Source organism: Oncorhynchus mykiss, chromosome 14 (assembly GCF_013265735.2).
Source record: "Oncorhynchus mykiss isolate Arlee chromosome 14, USDA_OmykA_1.1, whole genome shotgun sequence".
Lineage (NCBI taxonomy): Eukaryota > Metazoa > Chordata > Actinopteri > Salmoniformes > Salmonidae > Oncorhynchus > Oncorhynchus mykiss.
The window spans coordinates 10374394-10392674 of NC_048578.1; the positions used below are offsets into that span (position 1 = coordinate 10374394).

Below are 18281 nucleotides of genomic sequence, written 5' to 3' on the forward strand. Positions count from 1 at the left end.
GGAAATAAATGCCCAGTAAACTGTAATATTCTGGCTCTGTCATCCTTACCCACACCTACAATCACATACCTCTTTCACTCTACGGGGAGTTGAGTATAGCAGGATGTTGCATTCCCTCCAAGAGGCGTGAGTAACAAAAGACTCCACTTCGCCAGAAGTTGAATAGGTGAAGACAAAGCGCTCTCCAGTATGTGTACCAAAACATTCAAGTGCTATTTTCTCAGAAGTGGGATTACAAGTTTATCAACTTTCAAAGCAGAATTACTTTCCCATTGTTCCTCAACTACAGTGTATGATATACCATTTTTTTGTAGCTCTGAGTCTCTACTTTTATCCAATGTAAAAACAATTTCACATTTTGATACATAAGACCGACTTGAGGTAGTTGGTCACATATTCGTTATTTGGTGAGGGCATTTGTTCCGAACCTGCTACAATGTTTTAGGTGACATGGGGATCTGAAGTGCCCTTTACAAAAAAGGCAGGTTGAGATTGCCATAGTTTGAGTGGGGAAAAATGTTTCATATTGCTGAGGCAGTAAGGAGAGTAGAGGATAACTGAAGAATAAGGGTTTTGACTGGGAGCCCCCCGTGAGTAGGCCTGAAGAGACAGATTGAGAGGACGAGTTTCAGTAAGGTTGGATTTCTTGTGTTTATAGCCATGGTGGCCAACTGCACTGCATTGACGGAGTGGAAGTCACAGATAGGTAAGGTAGTTGCAGCAGCAGAGAAATAGTTGGGTGTGAGAGATTTTAGTACAGAAGATCTACAGGGAGTTTTGAGGGAGGGCGTCCCATCCTCCCTGGCCAACAGCTTGGTGTAGAATTGTTTAGGGCAAAGTAGTGGGATGGGGTGGTGGATTTTGGGGATAGTGTATAGGTAAGGTGCAGGGCTAGTTGGTGGTGTAATTTAAAAAACATTTTTTTTACCAGAATGTGCAAGCCGCAATCCGACTTGCGAAAAGCAGCATTAAACAGCACAGCGTCTAGTCTTCCGGAAATTCACACGAAGAAGAACATTGGCTAAACTCCATCGAAGAAGAGTGGGTGTCTCGCTTTCTCTACGGTCTCTGGCTTTACTACCCTGCGACTCTTTCCTATCGAGACAACATAGAAAACAAGCCATATAGCTAGCTGTTTATCTTTTGATAAAGATGTCAACCACGACCGGCGGCGGAGAGTTTGGCAACCCCCTGCGGAAATTTAAGCTCGTATTCTTAGGCGAGCAAAGTGGTAAGTGGAGGAGTAATTTCGGGCATGTTATGTGGTTATTTGTTTTGGGGCGTTTTGGTGAGTACTGCCAGCTGGCATTAGCCTAACAGTACGGTAGCTAGTCAGGCCGAGGCAGAACGATGAGGCTTTAAACAACTCAGACGATGCCTCGTTAGGTTAGCTAGCTAGTAGGTATAATTTAGCCAATGACTATAACACGTAAAGGGAACTTGCTAGCTTTCCAATTTAATCAGGAAAATGTGTTGCTTGAGATGTTGCCCAAGAAGATGCCTACGTATTTAGCTAGCTAGCCAAGTCATGCATACCCTGTAACTAAGTTGTCTAGCTACACTACTAGAACGTTACTGAATTGTCGGTGTCATTCACTAACGTTTGTTGAAGTTACACTTCTGCTGGGAAGTTAGACTTATTTAGCCAACTAGTTACATGAATGTTTTATGTTTACTTGCCAGCTACTGTAACTTCAGCTTGTGTGGAGTCATATAGCTAACTTTAACAGTTAGGTACTGTTAGCTAGCTAACGTTAACATTGCTAAGCCACGTCTGTCAGCAGAGGGGAGCCTAGTAAAGCGTTAGCTTGGGTGGAAACGTACTGGCCGCTTACAAACAAGACATGAGGCATATTATTTCCGCAGATAAATCTTCATTTAGATTTGCAGAGACTCAAAACTGTGTTGATTTTTCCAGTCCATTTTAGCTTGCTAGCTGTTTCCTTCATTCGTGGCTCCACCCTTGCCAGCTCAGCGCCGTGGGTTCAGTAGTCTATCGATTCGTTTTTAGATTATGTTATCATACAAATAAACAATATGACCGCTTAACGCATGGTCACTGTCAGTATATTCAATTGTTTAATAGCTAAATGTTCATAATAAAGCCACTCTGCATAGGCTACGTTTACTATTCCTCCACAAATTGCAGTTCCACAGATGCTCATGCATAATTTAGCAAATTGACAATTCTATGGTAACTGCATAATTTAGCAATTGACAATTCTATGGTACAGAATAATGCAGAGACTCAGATATTTCACTTTATTGTATGCTAAACAAATAACAATGATTGTAAATTAAACAAACCATACGTCTGTATGCAGAATGACGCCTTAGCACTTTCCACTGAAAATTAAGGGTCAGGCGCAGAGACCTCTGACTGCCGATAACGTTAGGTACTTAGAACCTCTGCCCAGAGTGTCGGCAGTTAACTTTTTGTTGTTCACATTGAACAGTTTTTTACCAAAGATAGGCAGCAACTGCTTCTCTAATATACATCTCGATGACACTTGTAGATGTCATGGCGACACTGGCTAGCTGCGCAGAAATAGGTCATCGGGTCTAAGGTCGTCTCGCGCCTAAATGCTCTTGTGCAGGACGTCAAATTAAAGACGCTCCTTCGATGTATTGTTTTTGACGAACATTTGTAATTTCCACGAGATTGGAGTAATGACATGTTCAACTACTTAAGACATTGGCTCAAATCTAGGTTGTGCCTTTAGATTTCGAGGAATTTGACTTCTCTAACCCCGGCCTGATCTGGTTCGTAAGCGTTCCCGTAAATCTCGCGATGTTGCGCCTCTGGGTTTAAAAAAGCTGCGGTTTTACCTCCGTTTTGTTGAAATACTCCAGGCCACATAGTGGCAGTAGTTTGTTTGGCTTGTGCCTGCTGTAGCTAATGTAAGTTAACTAGCCAGCTGTGCTAATGTTATTGCTATTTGGTTAACTAGAATTTGTAGTAAGCCATTGTTGATACTCCAGTCATCTAGTTGTAGCCATCTGGTTAGTAACTAGAAACATTATAATTAAATAAAAATGGATTTGTTTTTGAATGAAGCAGCTGCCTGTTAGCTGGCAAGAGTCTGAGTAGATGGGTTGCTTTGTTTTAGGGCAGTTGTCAACCTTTTCTGATTCAAGATCAGTTTAGGATCTACTGCTCGTATTTTAAAAATATGAGTAAAAAAATGTAAGACTATGCAACAGTAACCTAAATAAAGACAGTTCTGTAGGAATGAGGTTTGTGTTAAGTGATATTTCAAGTCACTTCAACCACTGAGGTGTGTGGTAATTCCCTGACAACGCACAGTCTGGAGCTGGAGTCTGCTTATAAAACACATCCCAACATTAGTGAATATTTTTTACTATTTGCTATGCTTGGCCTGCTAATGTTGTTCTTCTGAGACCGTATTATATTTCATAACTCGAGCTTTCATAAAAACATTTGATCAGTTGTATCACTTCCGAGGCACAACTCTGCATAAATAAAAATCATTTGCAAATAATTCGCTTTTTTTATTTTCCTGGACTGATGGTACCTGCATCTGGTCAGTCGAGAGAGGGGGAAAAAAAGCAGCAGCAGAGGGTCTGCCTCTCACGGTCCCTGCTCTCTCCCTCCCTCTGATAAGACTGACCAGAGAGAGGGAAGTCTTCCACCTAATGGTGACACTCGAGTAGCATTGCATTATTTCTGCCTCATGCACAAATCCATGTTGTTTCTATGACCAGAGTAAGTGAAATAATCCTTGATATTAAAATAAACATGACGAGCTGCTAATAATAAAATGCAGGCCTACCGATACACTTGGCTACTAATTAATTGCAGATGCAGTGCTGGTTGTAGTGGAAGTAGGGAGCCGTTTTTTAAATGTGTGTTTTTTAAATGTGTTTTTTAAATGTGTTTGCTGTATTCTTTGACAGTCTCTCAATGGTCATGGTTTTAAAAATTAATGAAATCTCACATAGGCTAGTATGAAACTTTGCTGTGGGGTCGTGGATGCTTTAGGCATTGTGATTTGAGCCATCCGATTGGCCAGCGCAGTAGGTGCACTTAATTTAGCTCTCCCAGTCCCCCGAGTAGTCAGTTTATCCCTTCAGACAAATTAAAAGGTTAAAAATGGGAACACTCCCGACCTGGCGCACAGGGCTTCTGAATCAAGTGCACCTAGCGCCAACAGTGGAAGACGCATGCTTTTAAAAAAAAATGTATTCAAGGCTTTATCGTTGGCTTTTCTACTGAAATGTTTGTTGATCGACTAGGTTGGTGACCACTGTTGTACTCTTTCATTCAAGGTTTATAAAAATGTTTATTCAATAGAGAATTACATCAGAAAAACAATAGCCCATACCCATGTCTTTACCATATACGGTTCAGATGTTACAGATGATTTACTCTGATAATGTAGCATGATTAGCATGAATAGATTGTCATCGCGGCCATGGTCAAAAATAAGTGCTCAGTAAAACTGTCACGCTCCGCGAGCAGAACGGAGCTAACTTCCAACATCATCTGATAAGCTAGCTAGTGGCTGCAGGTTAGTGTGATAACATGGGCTTTTTCTAAATGAAATCCGCAGACTACAAAACAAAATTGGGCATATATACTGAACTAAAATATAAATGCAAAATGCAACAATTTCAAAGATTTTACTGAGTTACAGTTTATATAAATTAATTAGGCCCTAATCTATAGATTTCACATTTCTGGGAATACAGATATGCATCTGTCACAGATACTTAAAAAAAAAAAAGCAGGGGCATGGATCAGAAAACCGGTCAGTATCTGGTGTGACCACCATTTGCCTCATGCAGTGTGACACATCACCTTTGCATATATTTGATTGTGGCTTGTGGAATATTGTCCCACTCCTGTTCAATGGCGGTGCGAAGTTGTTGGATATTGGGAACCGGAACACGCTGTCATACATGTCGATCCAGAGCATCCCAAACATGCCCAAAGGGTGACATGTCTGAGTATGCAGGCCATGGAAGAACTGGTACATTTTCATCTTCCAGGAATTGTGTACAAATCCTTGCGACATGGGGCCATGCATTATCACGCTGAAACATGAGGCGATGGCGGCGGGTGAATGGTACGACAATGGGCCTTGGTATCTCTGTCCATTCAAATTGCCATTGATAAAATGCAATTGTGTTGGTTGTCCGTAGCTTATGCCTGCCCATTCCATAACCCCACCACCTCTATGGGGTACTCTGTTCACAATGTTGACATCAGCAAACCGCTCGTCCATACGACACCATTCACGTGGTCTGTGGTTGTGAGGCTGGTTGGACGTACTGCCAAATTCTCTAAAACAACGTTGGAGGCGGCTTATGGTAGAGAAATTAACATTAAAATTCACTAGCAACAGCTCTGGTAGGACATTCCTGCACTCAGCATGCCATTTGCGCACTCCCTCAAAACTTGAGGCGTTGTGTGAAAAAACTGCCCATTTTAGAGTGGCCTTTAATTGTCCCCAGCACAATGTGTACCTGTGTAAGGATCATACTGTTTAATCAGCTTCTTGATATGACAAACCTGTCAGGTGAATGGGTTATCTTGGCAAAGGTAAAATGCTCACTAACAGGGATGTTAACAAATTTTGTGCACTACATTTTTTGAGAAATAAGCTTTTTGTGTGTATGGAAAATTTCTGGGATATTTTATTTTAGCTCATGAAACTGGGGAACAACACTCTACATGTTGTGTTTTATATTTTTCTTAAGTGTATATATTTATAAAGCTAACAGACTGAATGTCAATGTCTACCCTCCCTGAAAGCAATCTGTTGCAGTTTTCATGGTGTATTTTGGAATATTTCCCTTTAAATCGCCATTGATATGGCCTCTCAATTTAGATTGATCACCAATGAAAGCCAAGAATCTGGAGATGAAAATGACAAGGGTATGAAGTTGATTTTGATTGGTCCAAAGCATGGAAATGCCTCCCAACACCGACAATGGAAGAGATACAACCAAGAGCTGCGTGGTCTAAACTTGAATCGGTCACCTCAAACTAGTTGATCAATATTGTTAAGTACAAGCATATTAAGGTTATATTGTAGAGAATAATCCAATGAATAACGGTAGGTGATTTAGGATGAGTGCGAAGTAGGGCTGACCCCATTTAGTCGATTGCTTTAGTTTAGCGGTCGCAAATATATATGTCATGCCTTATGAGACACCTGTCTCATTTGCACCTGTCTCAGTGGACAGTCTAAGAAGAATGGGAGTGTGGCTCTCCAGATGACACTCCCTCCTGTGGATTGGCGCGCATTCATTGTTTCATAACTTCATTGTGTAAATTGTTTGCCCTTTGAGTGTTTATCAATACCCTATTACATATCACCTGTAGTACATTTACCATTAGTCCCCATCAAACAAACATTGCAGATTAGAAATAATTTACAGTAATTTCTGTTAATGCATTCAATATATTATTAGTCTTATTGTTCTCATTGTCGGAGTGGACAAGTTGTTTGCAAGGCTCAACCTATGCTACACTGAGAAACAAGTTTTATTTAATTCAAGTTTTTTTTCATTTTTTCATTGTATTTTGTTTGGAGAGCTCCTGTCAATGTTGTGTAAGGCTGTGCACCTGATTACGCATAGACCAGGTAGCCTAGGGCAACTTCTATGTGCAAATATGCCCATTTGAGGATGTCTGCAAGTATTTCTGATCATCTTAACTCACTACCACTAAAGCTATGGAGCTTCTCAAAGTAATTTTTTCTTCACCTCAAACAGCAAGTCAACAAAGTCTGTTTTCTGACTGCGAGGCGCTACAGAAGGTAGTGTGTACGGCTCAGCACATCACTGGTGCCAAGCTTCCTGCCATCCAGGACCTCTATACCAGGCATTGTCAGAGGAAGGCCCTAAAAGTTGCCAAAGGCTCCAGCCACCCTAGTCATAGACTGTTCTCTGCTACCGCACGGCAAGCGGTACCAGAGCGCCAGGTCTAGGTCCAAAAGGCTCCTTAACAGCTTCTACCCCCATAAGCTATAAGACTGTTGAACAGTTAATCAAATGGCTACCCGGACGCTGCTGCTACTCGCAGTTTATTATCTATGCATAGTCACTTTACCCCTATCTACATGTACATATTACCTCGACTAACCTGTACCCCCACACATTGACTTGGTACTAGTACCCCCTGTATATTGCCTCATTATTGTTATTTTCTTTTTACTTTCGTTTATTTAGTACATCTTTTCGTAACTCTTATTTTTAAGCATTTCACTGTCAGGTCAACACCTGTTGTATTCGGCGCATGTGACAAATAAAATTGGATTTGGTTTTACATCCATTGAGAATGACAATAGTTCCTCAATGCATTTTGAAAAATCTTTCCAGCTCTCCCTCTTTCGATAACTGCTGAGCCTTGGCGTGGAAGGGAAACATTTTATGCTCTGATCCAGTGGAAACAACATAAAATACCTGATTACTTCTTATCCCTTGTGCCAAATACTGTCTGTCCAGAGTGAAACTCTGAGGGCCCAGAATAGTTTATATACCTATAACAGCTTTTTGAGGAGGAGCGGAAGTAAACACTGGAACCCCAAAGAACTTCTGGTGTGTTTGTAAACGACAGCTCTTCCATCACGCTTGTAAACGGCTAGCTAGCTAACTTAGTGTAGTTTTCTCAAGGTTAAAATTAGCATTTTGACCATAGTATTTGTGGGTTGGATGGTCCTTACGGCCGGGATCAAATCTAGTTTAGAAAATTAGTTTCTTGATTTCCCAAAGAAGCATCCCAGTGGGCTGCATTGCCTGCATGGATAGGAACGTTAGCAGCAGCAGGTGGGGGCGGCGCCAGGATGTGTAGCACACTGGTGCGTTTTTATCAAGTTAACCATCTATTCTAGGTAACATCAGCTAGTTAGCTACATGTATAAATAGAATAGACAGCCATCTAATATTAATTTGTGACACAAACGTTAGCGTGATCTGCTAAAAACAAGTGTTCACTACCTCGCTTAGCTAGTCCCAAAGAGAGAACTATGACAATAGAAAAACACAATTGCAATGAAATGTTAAATGTAATCACTGGTATAATTTCCTAACATCAGATACAGAGACCTGCGAAAGCTGCTAAACCCTGTTTGCTGATGAAAGTCCCAAGTGCTGGAGAGACTGAAGGGTTTGTCTCCAATAGGTTATACATATGCTATTGGTTTACTCATTAGAATTGGTTGTAGGACTAAAAATAAAATACTGTTTATAATTGACAATACATAGACGTAGAACATGCATGGCCAACCTTGCTGCTAGAGATCTAGCTACTGGGTGTGCAGGTTTCTGTTCCAGCCTTGACATTCTGCTGATTTATTTGTATTTGACACTGTTCATTTTACTATTCAATCATGTCTTGTTTTGGAGTAAGATGGATGTCTATACCCAATAACCACTTATATACAGTGCCTTGCGAAAGTATTCGGCCCCCTTGAACTTTGCGACCTTTTGCCACATTTCAGGCTTCAAACATAAAGATATAAAACTGTATTTTTTTGTGAAGAATCAACAACAAGTGGGACACAATCATGAAGTGGAACGGCATTTATTGAATATTTCAAACTTTTTTAACAAATCAAAAACTGAAAAATTATATATATTATATTTATATTATATTTTCCTTGATTACTCACATCCTATCTCTGCAACTAGTGGAGGAGAAGGTACAAGGTCCTCCTCTCTGACCACCTTCTCCAATGGGTTTTTGAGGAAGGATTAATTAAGAGCCTAGCAGTCACCTGTCAACTAGCTCACGTGCTACACAATCACCCCTCTGCTACACTCACTGACCTCTTTCTCTGCATCAAACTCAGCAGCCAGCAGTGTTGCCAACTTAGCGACTTTGTCGCTATATTTAGCAAGTATTCAGACCCCTTGAGTGAAACAGTTTCTAAAAATTTACTTGCGACTTTTTCTGGTGTTATTGGAGACTTTTGGAGAGACTGACGTGAAAGCACTATAGTTCTTACTCTTCTCAATGAGCAGCTGTTGCTGCCGTGGGCCCCACCCCTGTCCCAAAGCACTCACAGGCAGGCCAGTCCTCGCGCTGCAGTCAGAGCAAATGTTCACCCCTTCCTTGTCCAGACTGCAAATGAATCGCGCATGCGGGAAGCCACCACTGGCCGATCCAGCCCTGGCTTACATTCAGGGCGGGATGTAAATGTAAAATGTTCTTTGTCTAAAATAAATCACTGCACAAAAATAAATCACTGCATTTGACTCACACAGCCTCAGTCACTTACTCACCTTGTCCACTGTGTGTGTGCCTCTGTGACATAAGCTAAACTTCTAGCTGGCTAGCTCATCATGTCTCAGTCTAAACTGTACACTCACAAATACAGAAAGGAGTTGGAATCAAACCCTGAATTCAAAGGCTGGTTGAAGCTGTTTATTGGAGGTGATACACGGGCATACTACCTGTATTGTAAGGCTGATTTCTACGCCAAACTTAGTGATGTAAAAAAACACATGACAACTCAAAAACATACTCAAAAGGCAAAGCCTTACAACAGCTCCACCCAAAACAAGCTGCCATTTATGGTAAAAAGTGGCATTAGCTATCACTGAACACTGTTCCATGCTGGCATGTGATCACATTGGAGAAGCATGTAGAGCTGCTTTCTCAGACTCCACTGCTGCTATCCTCTTCAAAATGCACAGGACAAAGTGCACAGAAAGGATTAATGGTGTTCTAGCACCATACTTTCTGAAAAAGTTGGTCGCAGATGTGGGTGACCAGCGTTTCAGCCTCCTCCTCAATGAGTCCACAGATGGAAGTGTTTCTAAGTACCTGGGGGTTGTGATAAGGTACTTTAGTGACACCAAGCAGACAATTGTATCAACAGATGGAAGTTGATGAGTTGGTGTTGTGGCTTTCCTCGAAGTGTCTTAAAGAGAATCTCCTGGGGATAGAGAATCTCCTGGAAAAGCTGCAGAGAGTGGCACACAGCGAATAAGAACCAAATATTTGAAGCCATACTCCTCCTTCAGCACTTTATAGACCCCATTGTTAATCCCAGAGGCATTGTCAGTCATTGTCAGTCAATGCCTCTGGGATTAACAAAGCTGCAGAGAGTGTCACACAGCGAATAAGACCCAAATATTTGAAGCCATACTCCTATAGACCCCATTGTTAATCCCAGAGGCATTGACTGACTCACTTTTTGTCTCTCCCACAACGTTTATTCCTCCATCACAATTACATGCACATGGTAAATTAGGAGATGACGACATTTAGTGTCTTCTGGCGACTTTTAGGACAGCCAATAGCTACTTTTCTTACTGACAATGCCTCTGGGATTAACAATGGGGTCTATAGGAGTATGGCTTCAAATATTTGGGTCTTATTCGCTGTGTGACACTCTCTGCAGCTTTTTTTATTTTACCTTTATTTAACTAGGCAAGTGAGTTAAGATCAAATTCTTATTTTCAATGACGGCCTAGGAACTGCCTGTTCAGGGGCAGAACTACAGATTTGTACCTTGTCAGCTCAGGGGTTTGAACTTGCAACCTTCCGGTTACTAGTCCAACACTCTAACCACTAGGCTACCCAGGCGCCCCAGCTTGCTCGTTTGTAGTTCTAAACATATATTTAGGGTTTTTACTCACTTTTTGTCTCTCCCACAACGTTTATTCCTCCATCACAATTACATGCACATGGTAAATTAGGAGATGACGACATTTAGTGTCTTCTGGCGACTTTTAGGACAGCCAATAGCTACTTTTCTTACTGAGGAGTTGGCAACACTGGCAGCCAGCAAAGGAGACTGAACTGTGTCAATCTAGCACCCACATAATTGATTGTCTATTTAATTCTGCTACATTGAGTCAGATCACACATATACACGTTTTGAAGTTTCGACCAATCAATATTTTTTTTAACTCAGAGTCCTTGTGCAAAGAGAATTACGTTTTGACATTTATTTAGTAGTTCCCTCTAATTGACATGCGTTTCCCCTACATTCTATAGCAGTGAGTGAACGCCCTATGTGTTGCGATGCTAACGTTATTATTTTAGTTAGAACAATTCTGACATGTGGTGGATTACACTGGGAAAAGTGCATTTTTGTTATATACTTCTGTTGGCTTCACGTATCGGTTTGTGCTCTCTGATTGGCTCAAAGTCCAGTTCTCGGTCACTGACGAGCATTGCGATTCTACAAGTAGAAGCGGCTGGTTCGTCGGTACACACAAGGGGCGTCTTTTGTTCTAGCAAGAAAAGGAACGGCCTCCTACTTTGCTAAGTAACTAGTCAGATTTCTTGGTGTGCCTGCACCATTACAAAGAACATTGCTGTTGTTAGCAGACTTTGCATCTGCGCTGTTCTTTAAGTAAACATGTTTTTGTAAAAATGTTTGTGGAAATTGTCATAAGTCGTCATTGTGCGTAGTTGTATGGTTTATTTAACTTTGCAATCATTGGTTTTTGTTTGATGTACATTTTTTATGTGAAAAATCAGTCTCTGTATCATTCTGTTACTGTGGAATTGTCTAAATGTCAAAATGTAAACTAAATGCTCTCTGCTCTGCATGTCTGTCTTTACAGTGGGGAAGACATCACTTATCACCAGGTTTATGTATGACAGCTTTGACAATACCTATCAGGTACATTACCTCATCTCAAGTACAGTACTGGTTATTTATTGCATGTAAACTAATGCGTAATACTATTTATTCTAAGCTCTTTTGGTTCTTTTGCTTGGGGGAAATGTTCTGTTTTTCTAACCTGATAGTAGCTTGCATAAAATCTGCTACAAAGCTGAAAAAGAATAAGGACACAAGGCCATCCCTTTTCTGCTTTTTGTTGAATGTAGTATGGTCATGTGATGTTTGAGAATATTTTTTTTTTGTCTTGCAGGCTACAATTGGCATAGACTTTTTATCGAAAACGATGTACCTGGAAGATCGTACGGTAAGTACCACTTTTGTTTCTATGTCATTGCATCACTTGGAGCCTTTCATTTGAAACCATTTCACGTGTCCCTTGAGTTTGTGCCCATGCATAAACATTGTATATCCCTCTACATGCCACTGTCAAAAATGGGCTTAGGTAGTCAGCTTTTTATCTCATCCCAACTAGACTGCTTGTTTAGTATGGACGTTGAGGAACTATAATTTGCAGTTTAATTATAATTTTTCATGTAGCCAATCAAGTTTTCTTTCCTGCCATGATTCTGTTTTTAGTTCCATCATCATTATAAGTTTTTTTTTTTTCCCCTCTGTCCACCCCTCCCCTCCATCCCCATGGCTGGGTTTCAAACTGTGTCCGCTCCTCGGTTTGTTGCGCGGTTGGCCACAGATTCGTCTCCAGCTGTGGGATACGGCCGGGCAGGAGCGGTTCCGCAGCCTCATCCCCAGCTACATCAGAGACTCAGCCGCTGCTGTGGTGGTTTATGACATAGCAAGTAGGTATCAAGTCCCTGCCCTTCTCTCAGTGGATGGAAGGGGAGAACAGGGCAAACAGTATTTCCACAGCTTGGCAACGTCACTGGACTGTAGCAATGAGTTGAACCAGACTTGCTTGTGGTCAGTGAGGAACCAGATCAGGAAATAGGTTATTGGCGCTTCAGGGCTTCCTTTCCCTGCAAATTCTATGCTACTCTAAAGTGAGTAGATGTTGTAGATGACTTTGTTAGTGCAATGTTTCCTCTACGTTTTTCCCAATAGGTGCAAATAGGCCTATAGAGGGGGATGATGGAACTCTCAAGCTCAGTACATCCAGTGGTGGTTGTGGAAATGTTGTCCCAAAAGGGGCTTTTCTAAGGAATAGGGAGAAGGCTAGCAGAGGTTACCAGCAATGTTTGGTTGACTTTTTAATTGCACCAAAAGCATTGATTTGGAACATTTGCCATCCGTAATAGGTCACTAAAAAGGATCAACATTGGGAACAGGTCATCTGCTAGCTGCATGGGGAAAGCGTTTCCTATTCCAGGATGCATGATCATTTTTCACCTCTGCTGCCTTGCTGTTCTCTTGCAACTCTTTTTATGTCAATCCTCTTCTTCATTTTCCCCTTTCCGTCTGTCCCGTTTCTCCTCCTCCTCCATCCCAATCCCCAGGTCCGGCTTCAGCTCTGGGACACTGCTGGACAGGAGCGTTTCCGTAGCCTCATTCCCAGCTACATCCGCGACTCCACCATTGCTGTGGTGGTTTATGACATCACCAGTGAGTCAGAGCCTCCTGGCCTAGTTAGAGCTGTGCCCTCATCACTGTAGGGGTTGTGGGCCACTGGGACATTACATTGGGAAGGAGGTTGTCCTCTTCTATAACACAGTAGCAAATCACAACAGCTTTCAGTGTATGAGTAGTGTTAACTATGTAGGGACTTTAATGATGTAGGGACTTTAATGATGCAACTTCATGGGGATTAGGGAGTTTTCCCTTGTATTAACAGTGGCGTGGGGACTAATTCCTTTCTGTGCTTAAACTTAACTTACTGTTTACTTTTGCTTACTAACACCTGGCTACTCTACTGAAATCAACTGTACTTCCAATGAAGAGCAACGACTGTTCTGATTTGCAAATGTGTCTAACTTTATTAATAACCATTTCACTGCAGAGTTCATACCTCACACGATATTTAAAGTGGTCATGCTCATTTTGTATGCGTTCCAAGTTGATAATTTTCTTCCCCTCAGATCTCAATTCCTTCCAGCAAACCTCAAAGTGGATTGATGACGTCAGAACAGAGAGAGGAAGTGATGTTATTATCATGCTTGTGGGAAACAAAACAGACTTGGCTGATAAAAGGTACATTGTGTGTGTGGCGAGCGTAGTTGGTGTGGTGGTAAACAGTAATGTGGTCCCTGAACTAAATGTCGACATATTTTGACAACCGTTGTATGTGTAAAGCCTTTGTCAAAGCCTGGTTCCTCCCTCGTCCCGTGAATGTATATACATTTTCATATGTTTTCTGATTTTGATCTGTTGAACTCCATGCTGGAGTTACTCCATTTCTGATATGTAACTTTCAAAATACAGAAATCATCCCTGTAATATGCATCATACAGGGATGATTTCTGTTTTTTGAAAGTGACATATCTTGAAACTTGAGTGCTGACAAGCAAAACTTTTTTGGACTATGTCAACAATTGACTAATGAAACAAATACCAAAATATAATTTTGGGGTGGAGTTTTTCTTTTTTGTTTTTGTCAAATTTTAAGTTGTATTTATTTTTTTTATTTTTTTGTTCCCTCTCCCCGGTGTCTCCCCATGTCACTTTGATTTGGTGTCCACTCCCAACCCACTGCCACCACCCTCCCCTCCTGTCCCTCCCCCTGGGACCATGGCAGACAAGTTTCTGTTGAGGCTGCAGAGAGGAAAGCTCGTGAACTCAATGTGATGTACATAGAGACCAGTGCCAAGGCTGGCTATAACGTCAAACAGGTGGGTGTCAGCTACCACCAGCAGGTGTACAAACAGCCTCCAGAACTGCTCATTATGCTCTGCCTTAGGAATCATAATTTGTGATGTACCAGGTGGATTAGAGGTTTAATGTGGAACGAGTGATTGTACGGTTTGTGTCAAGCTGTTTGCTCTTCTCAGCAAAGCTGCTTCCTCTCCTATCCCTTTGTTCCTCAGAGATGGGACCAAACTTACCTCTTTCTAACCAAAAACTGTAATCTCTGAGCTAGTTCTTTTTTTCCTCTCTCTCCATCTCTCCCTTCCCCCTCTGCCTGTCCTCTTTCATGTCTGTCTATCTCTCCGTCCTCTCGGCGGTGGCCTGAGCAGACAGATCACCACTGAAGAGGGCGAGCAGAGAGCTAAGGAACTGAATGTCATGTTCATTGAAACCAGTGCAAAGACTGGCTACAATGTCAAACAGGTAGAGCTTCTGTTCACTCAGGATAGTCCAGCCCAGTCTGCCCTCCTAGTGTCAGCTGCCTCTTTCACAACTTATAGTTTTCCCTCCTCTCTCTCTTCACCTGGCTCCTCAAGACTTGTCCACCTAGTCCTTTCTACATTGTGACCCCCCTCAGTGCTCAAGTCATGTGTCACTGCTTTAGAACGCTTCAGCATCAGTTTTACTGCACTGTCTAGCTCCATGTTGTTGTTGGGTCTTTCTTTTATTTTGCATCGTTTCACAAAATGTCTGCTTCTCACTGTTTGGCATGGAATCATGGACATTTTATGGGCATAAAATATGAACAATTACATGGCAACTTGTGACAAGTTAACAAGAAAATGTTAAATATTCTGTAGGGGCATTTTCTTGCATTGTTTTTAGTGTTATTGAGACATCTTCCAAGATTTTAATATGTAATAAATAACCATATCAGTTTTGTCCAATGCATGTAGCCCTATGTACAAATATATGTTGTATGTTTATTTTAAATGGAAATATAAATATTGAATATTTGGGGGGGGGTGCGGGGCGCAACTCAATATTAGGAAGGTGCTCCTAATGTTTGGTGTACTGTAGTTCGTCACTGTTATGTGGCCAACTTTACGTTATTGATGCGCTGTGTGGTAGGGCTGTTTTTATCCACGGGTTATTTTCTTGTGGTTCCTCAGCTGTTTCGCCGTGTTGCTGCAGCCCTACCTGGGATGGATAGCACACCAGAGAAGAGCAAAGAGGACAGTATCCTTTCACAAGGGGGTTAGCCCCAAGGCAGAATGGTTTGGAGCAAGTTTGAGCTCAACATGTAAATCAACGCTCAAGAAATGCTTCAGTAGTTAAGTTTCTATCCAATTAACAGAATTTCATGCTCATGTTAAAACATCTGCATTAAACAGGACGCACGTTAAAACACGTTTTCCCACCAGAGATGTTTCCATCAAATGTACTTGTTGCTGATCAAAGGCTGTGCGTGATGACGTTGTGCACATAAAAATGGTTTTGTCACACAAAATGTTGTTAAATAGTGAATGTGCCCACTCTGGTCTTGGCACGTGCTCTGTAGGCAACAGCTGGCAGATTCAGTTTAGGTATGATGACATTATTATGGATAAAAGAGTAAGATTATTTTTGTCAAACGGCAGCCAAGCTTTGATCATGTCACCAGAATAAGATGCTCAATATTTATTGGAAAGAGCATCAAGGTCATCACCTTGCACTTTCACCACCCTGTGAAGATCATCACTTATTTCAGCTGTAGCCTAATAAACTGCATGCTTTCCCGATTCGTAGTGGGAGGACCACACAACATATCGTCACATGACTCCAAGTTTACTTCAATATGATGGTCATTATATAAATATTTGCTCATAAAAGCGTTTCTACCGCCACTAATTTATTTGACATAGATCCCACCTTGCCTAGCGTAATTTGTTTTGTAGACATTTGGAAAGTTTTTTTTTTATAGAAACATTTGCTGTTTGTATCAGGCCTGTCGTGCAATTTTTGTACTTAATTGCATAAAAAGGTTGGATGGAAACATTATAACAGAGAACCAGGTTATCTATTGCATATGGATTTCATTTTGGTTAAATTTGTGGAATGTCATTAAAAAAAATATGAATAATATTTTATATTATTCCTTAACCATCTCTCTCAGTGATCGATATCAAACTGGAGAAGCCACCAGAGATGGCAGTGACGGAGAGCAGCTGCTCCTGCTAGTAAACACCCCCCCACCTGACCTTCCTCCTCTCCACCAACAGCTTGTCTCTCAGTGGCCACTCTCCCCACCCATGGCTCACTGCCATCGACCTGAGAACCTCGAACCCCCCCCCCCCCCTTCGACTCAGTGACTTTTCAGAGTAACCGTGTGGATGTGCTATTACTCTGTATTTAACAGATATTAAACTATATTAAAGGTTAAAAGTCAAACACAGAATAGGTTGAAAGCTGAATATGTTCAGCTTTTCATCCAACTGCATGGCATTATATAGGATTGCAGACTGACATAGCTAATTGCTCTTGGGTTATTGCGTTGTTGTGAAGTGATTATTGTTTGAGATTATTTAAGTGACTATTAAAGGGATACGGTCTCAGTCCCTTGGATCTTTGCTTTTATTTCCAATGACGAGTCTGGAGTGGGTCAACTAGAGTATTCTAGCTCCGTGATAAACAAAGTGATTCACAAGGATTTGATATATTTTGTTCTAAAAAGATTCCCCTCTAAACTATGAATATTATTTCCTCTCATTGTTGGCTCAAATCAAAGCTATTAATTTAGGCCTAATGGTTTATGGGACCATGAATAAGGGACATTATCAGGACATTTTCAAGGCATGAACAGCCAAAGAACTTCATTTAGGATTACTGTAGTAATCGACTGATGATTTCAATGGCAACTTTTTTTGTTATTTTGGCAGGTCTCCCAAAAAGGATGCTGCAGAAAGGATGTATAGCCAATCATTAAGAAAACAAGGATTTGCATTTTTAGAAAAGGGACATGATCCCAAATTCATTGTAGTGGAAAATTCTAACCTAAATCTATTGATATACACTTTGAAACGATAAATCTGTCACAGCGACTTACATCAAATAGCTGCACACATGCAAACACATCTTGTGTCTGAGGAGAAGAGGTGTTTTAAAGTTCATATGTGAGCCTATGGAGTGAGCAGGTGTCAAAGCTTTTTACACTCTAAATGGAAACATGCATTGGGCCCATACGATGTCTGCCTACTCACCCTCCAATTGATGTATATTGTTGTCTTGTTTTCGTCACACTATTGCAGGAACGGCGTGCTCATCATGCAGGTTTCATAGATGGTTAAGAAAAAACGATGCCTTGCTTGTTTGTTCACCAACGTTGTGCACTGAATCAAGACCCAACATTGTAAAGATGGACAGTAGTTCTGTAGAGCAGATACAGCTAACGCTTCCTAACACCATTGCTGTGAAAATAAGTGCAGTGAAGTTCATCTTTAGCGCTATTGCCAGTTTACGACCGTTGGTTTTGTGTTTATTTATTTTGAAACACAAGCAACCGTAAAATTGCCTTGTACACTTAACCAAAATGAGTTGCTCCACCCCTGTCCTTTAACACGTTCTCTCTCACACACACACACACCAACTAAACACAGCCATAAATGTCCCACCACACACCAATGCTTTCGCTGTTACATTTTTACAAAAAATGTAGATGAGTATTTAATTACGTCGAACCACCGTCTTTACCTTAACAGCTGTTCTATTATCCCTCACTGACTGAGTACTCAACTGAACTGTGTGCTATTCTGAAGTGTCTGTCCATTTGAAATATGTCGTGTTTAGCAACGTTTGTGTGAATAATGTAATATCTGCTGTATAAAAAAGGAGAATTAAAGAACACCGAAAGGTATCACATGAAATAAAGAGATTTCACCAAAGGTGTTCCAA

General features: G+C 41.2%; 1 protein-coding gene across 5 annotated transcripts; it reads left to right on the top strand.

The window, feature by feature from the left end:
* Positions 1-773: 773 nt before the first annotated feature.
* LOC110488765 (ras-related protein Rab-6A) lies at positions 774-18271 on the top strand. 5 transcript variants are annotated; one of them, XR_005035921.1, is made up of 9 exons: positions 794-1231; positions 11554-11612; positions 11866-11919; positions 12307-12412; positions 13646-13757; positions 14302-14395; positions 14741-14834; positions 15524-15590; positions 16507-18271. XR_005035921.1 is itself a non-coding variant. In XM_036942919.1 (8 exons), exons 1-8 carry the CDS (start codon positions 1153-1155, stop codon positions 16569-16571), a joined length of 636 nt encoding a protein of 211 aa, XP_036798814.1. In that variant the 5' UTR covers positions 774-1152; the 3' UTR covers positions 16572-18271. The 5 variants fall into 5 exon arrangements, 4 of the variants coding, with proteins under 4 accessions (XP_036798814.1, XP_036798813.1, XP_036798812.1 ...); XM_036942919.1 differs by lacking the exons at positions 12307-12412; positions 14302-14395 and adding an exon at positions 13067-13172 and having other exon boundaries at positions 774-1231; XM_036942918.1 differs by lacking the exon at positions 14302-14395 and having other exon boundaries at positions 792-1231.
* The last annotated feature ends 10 nt before the right edge of the window (positions 18272-18281 follow it).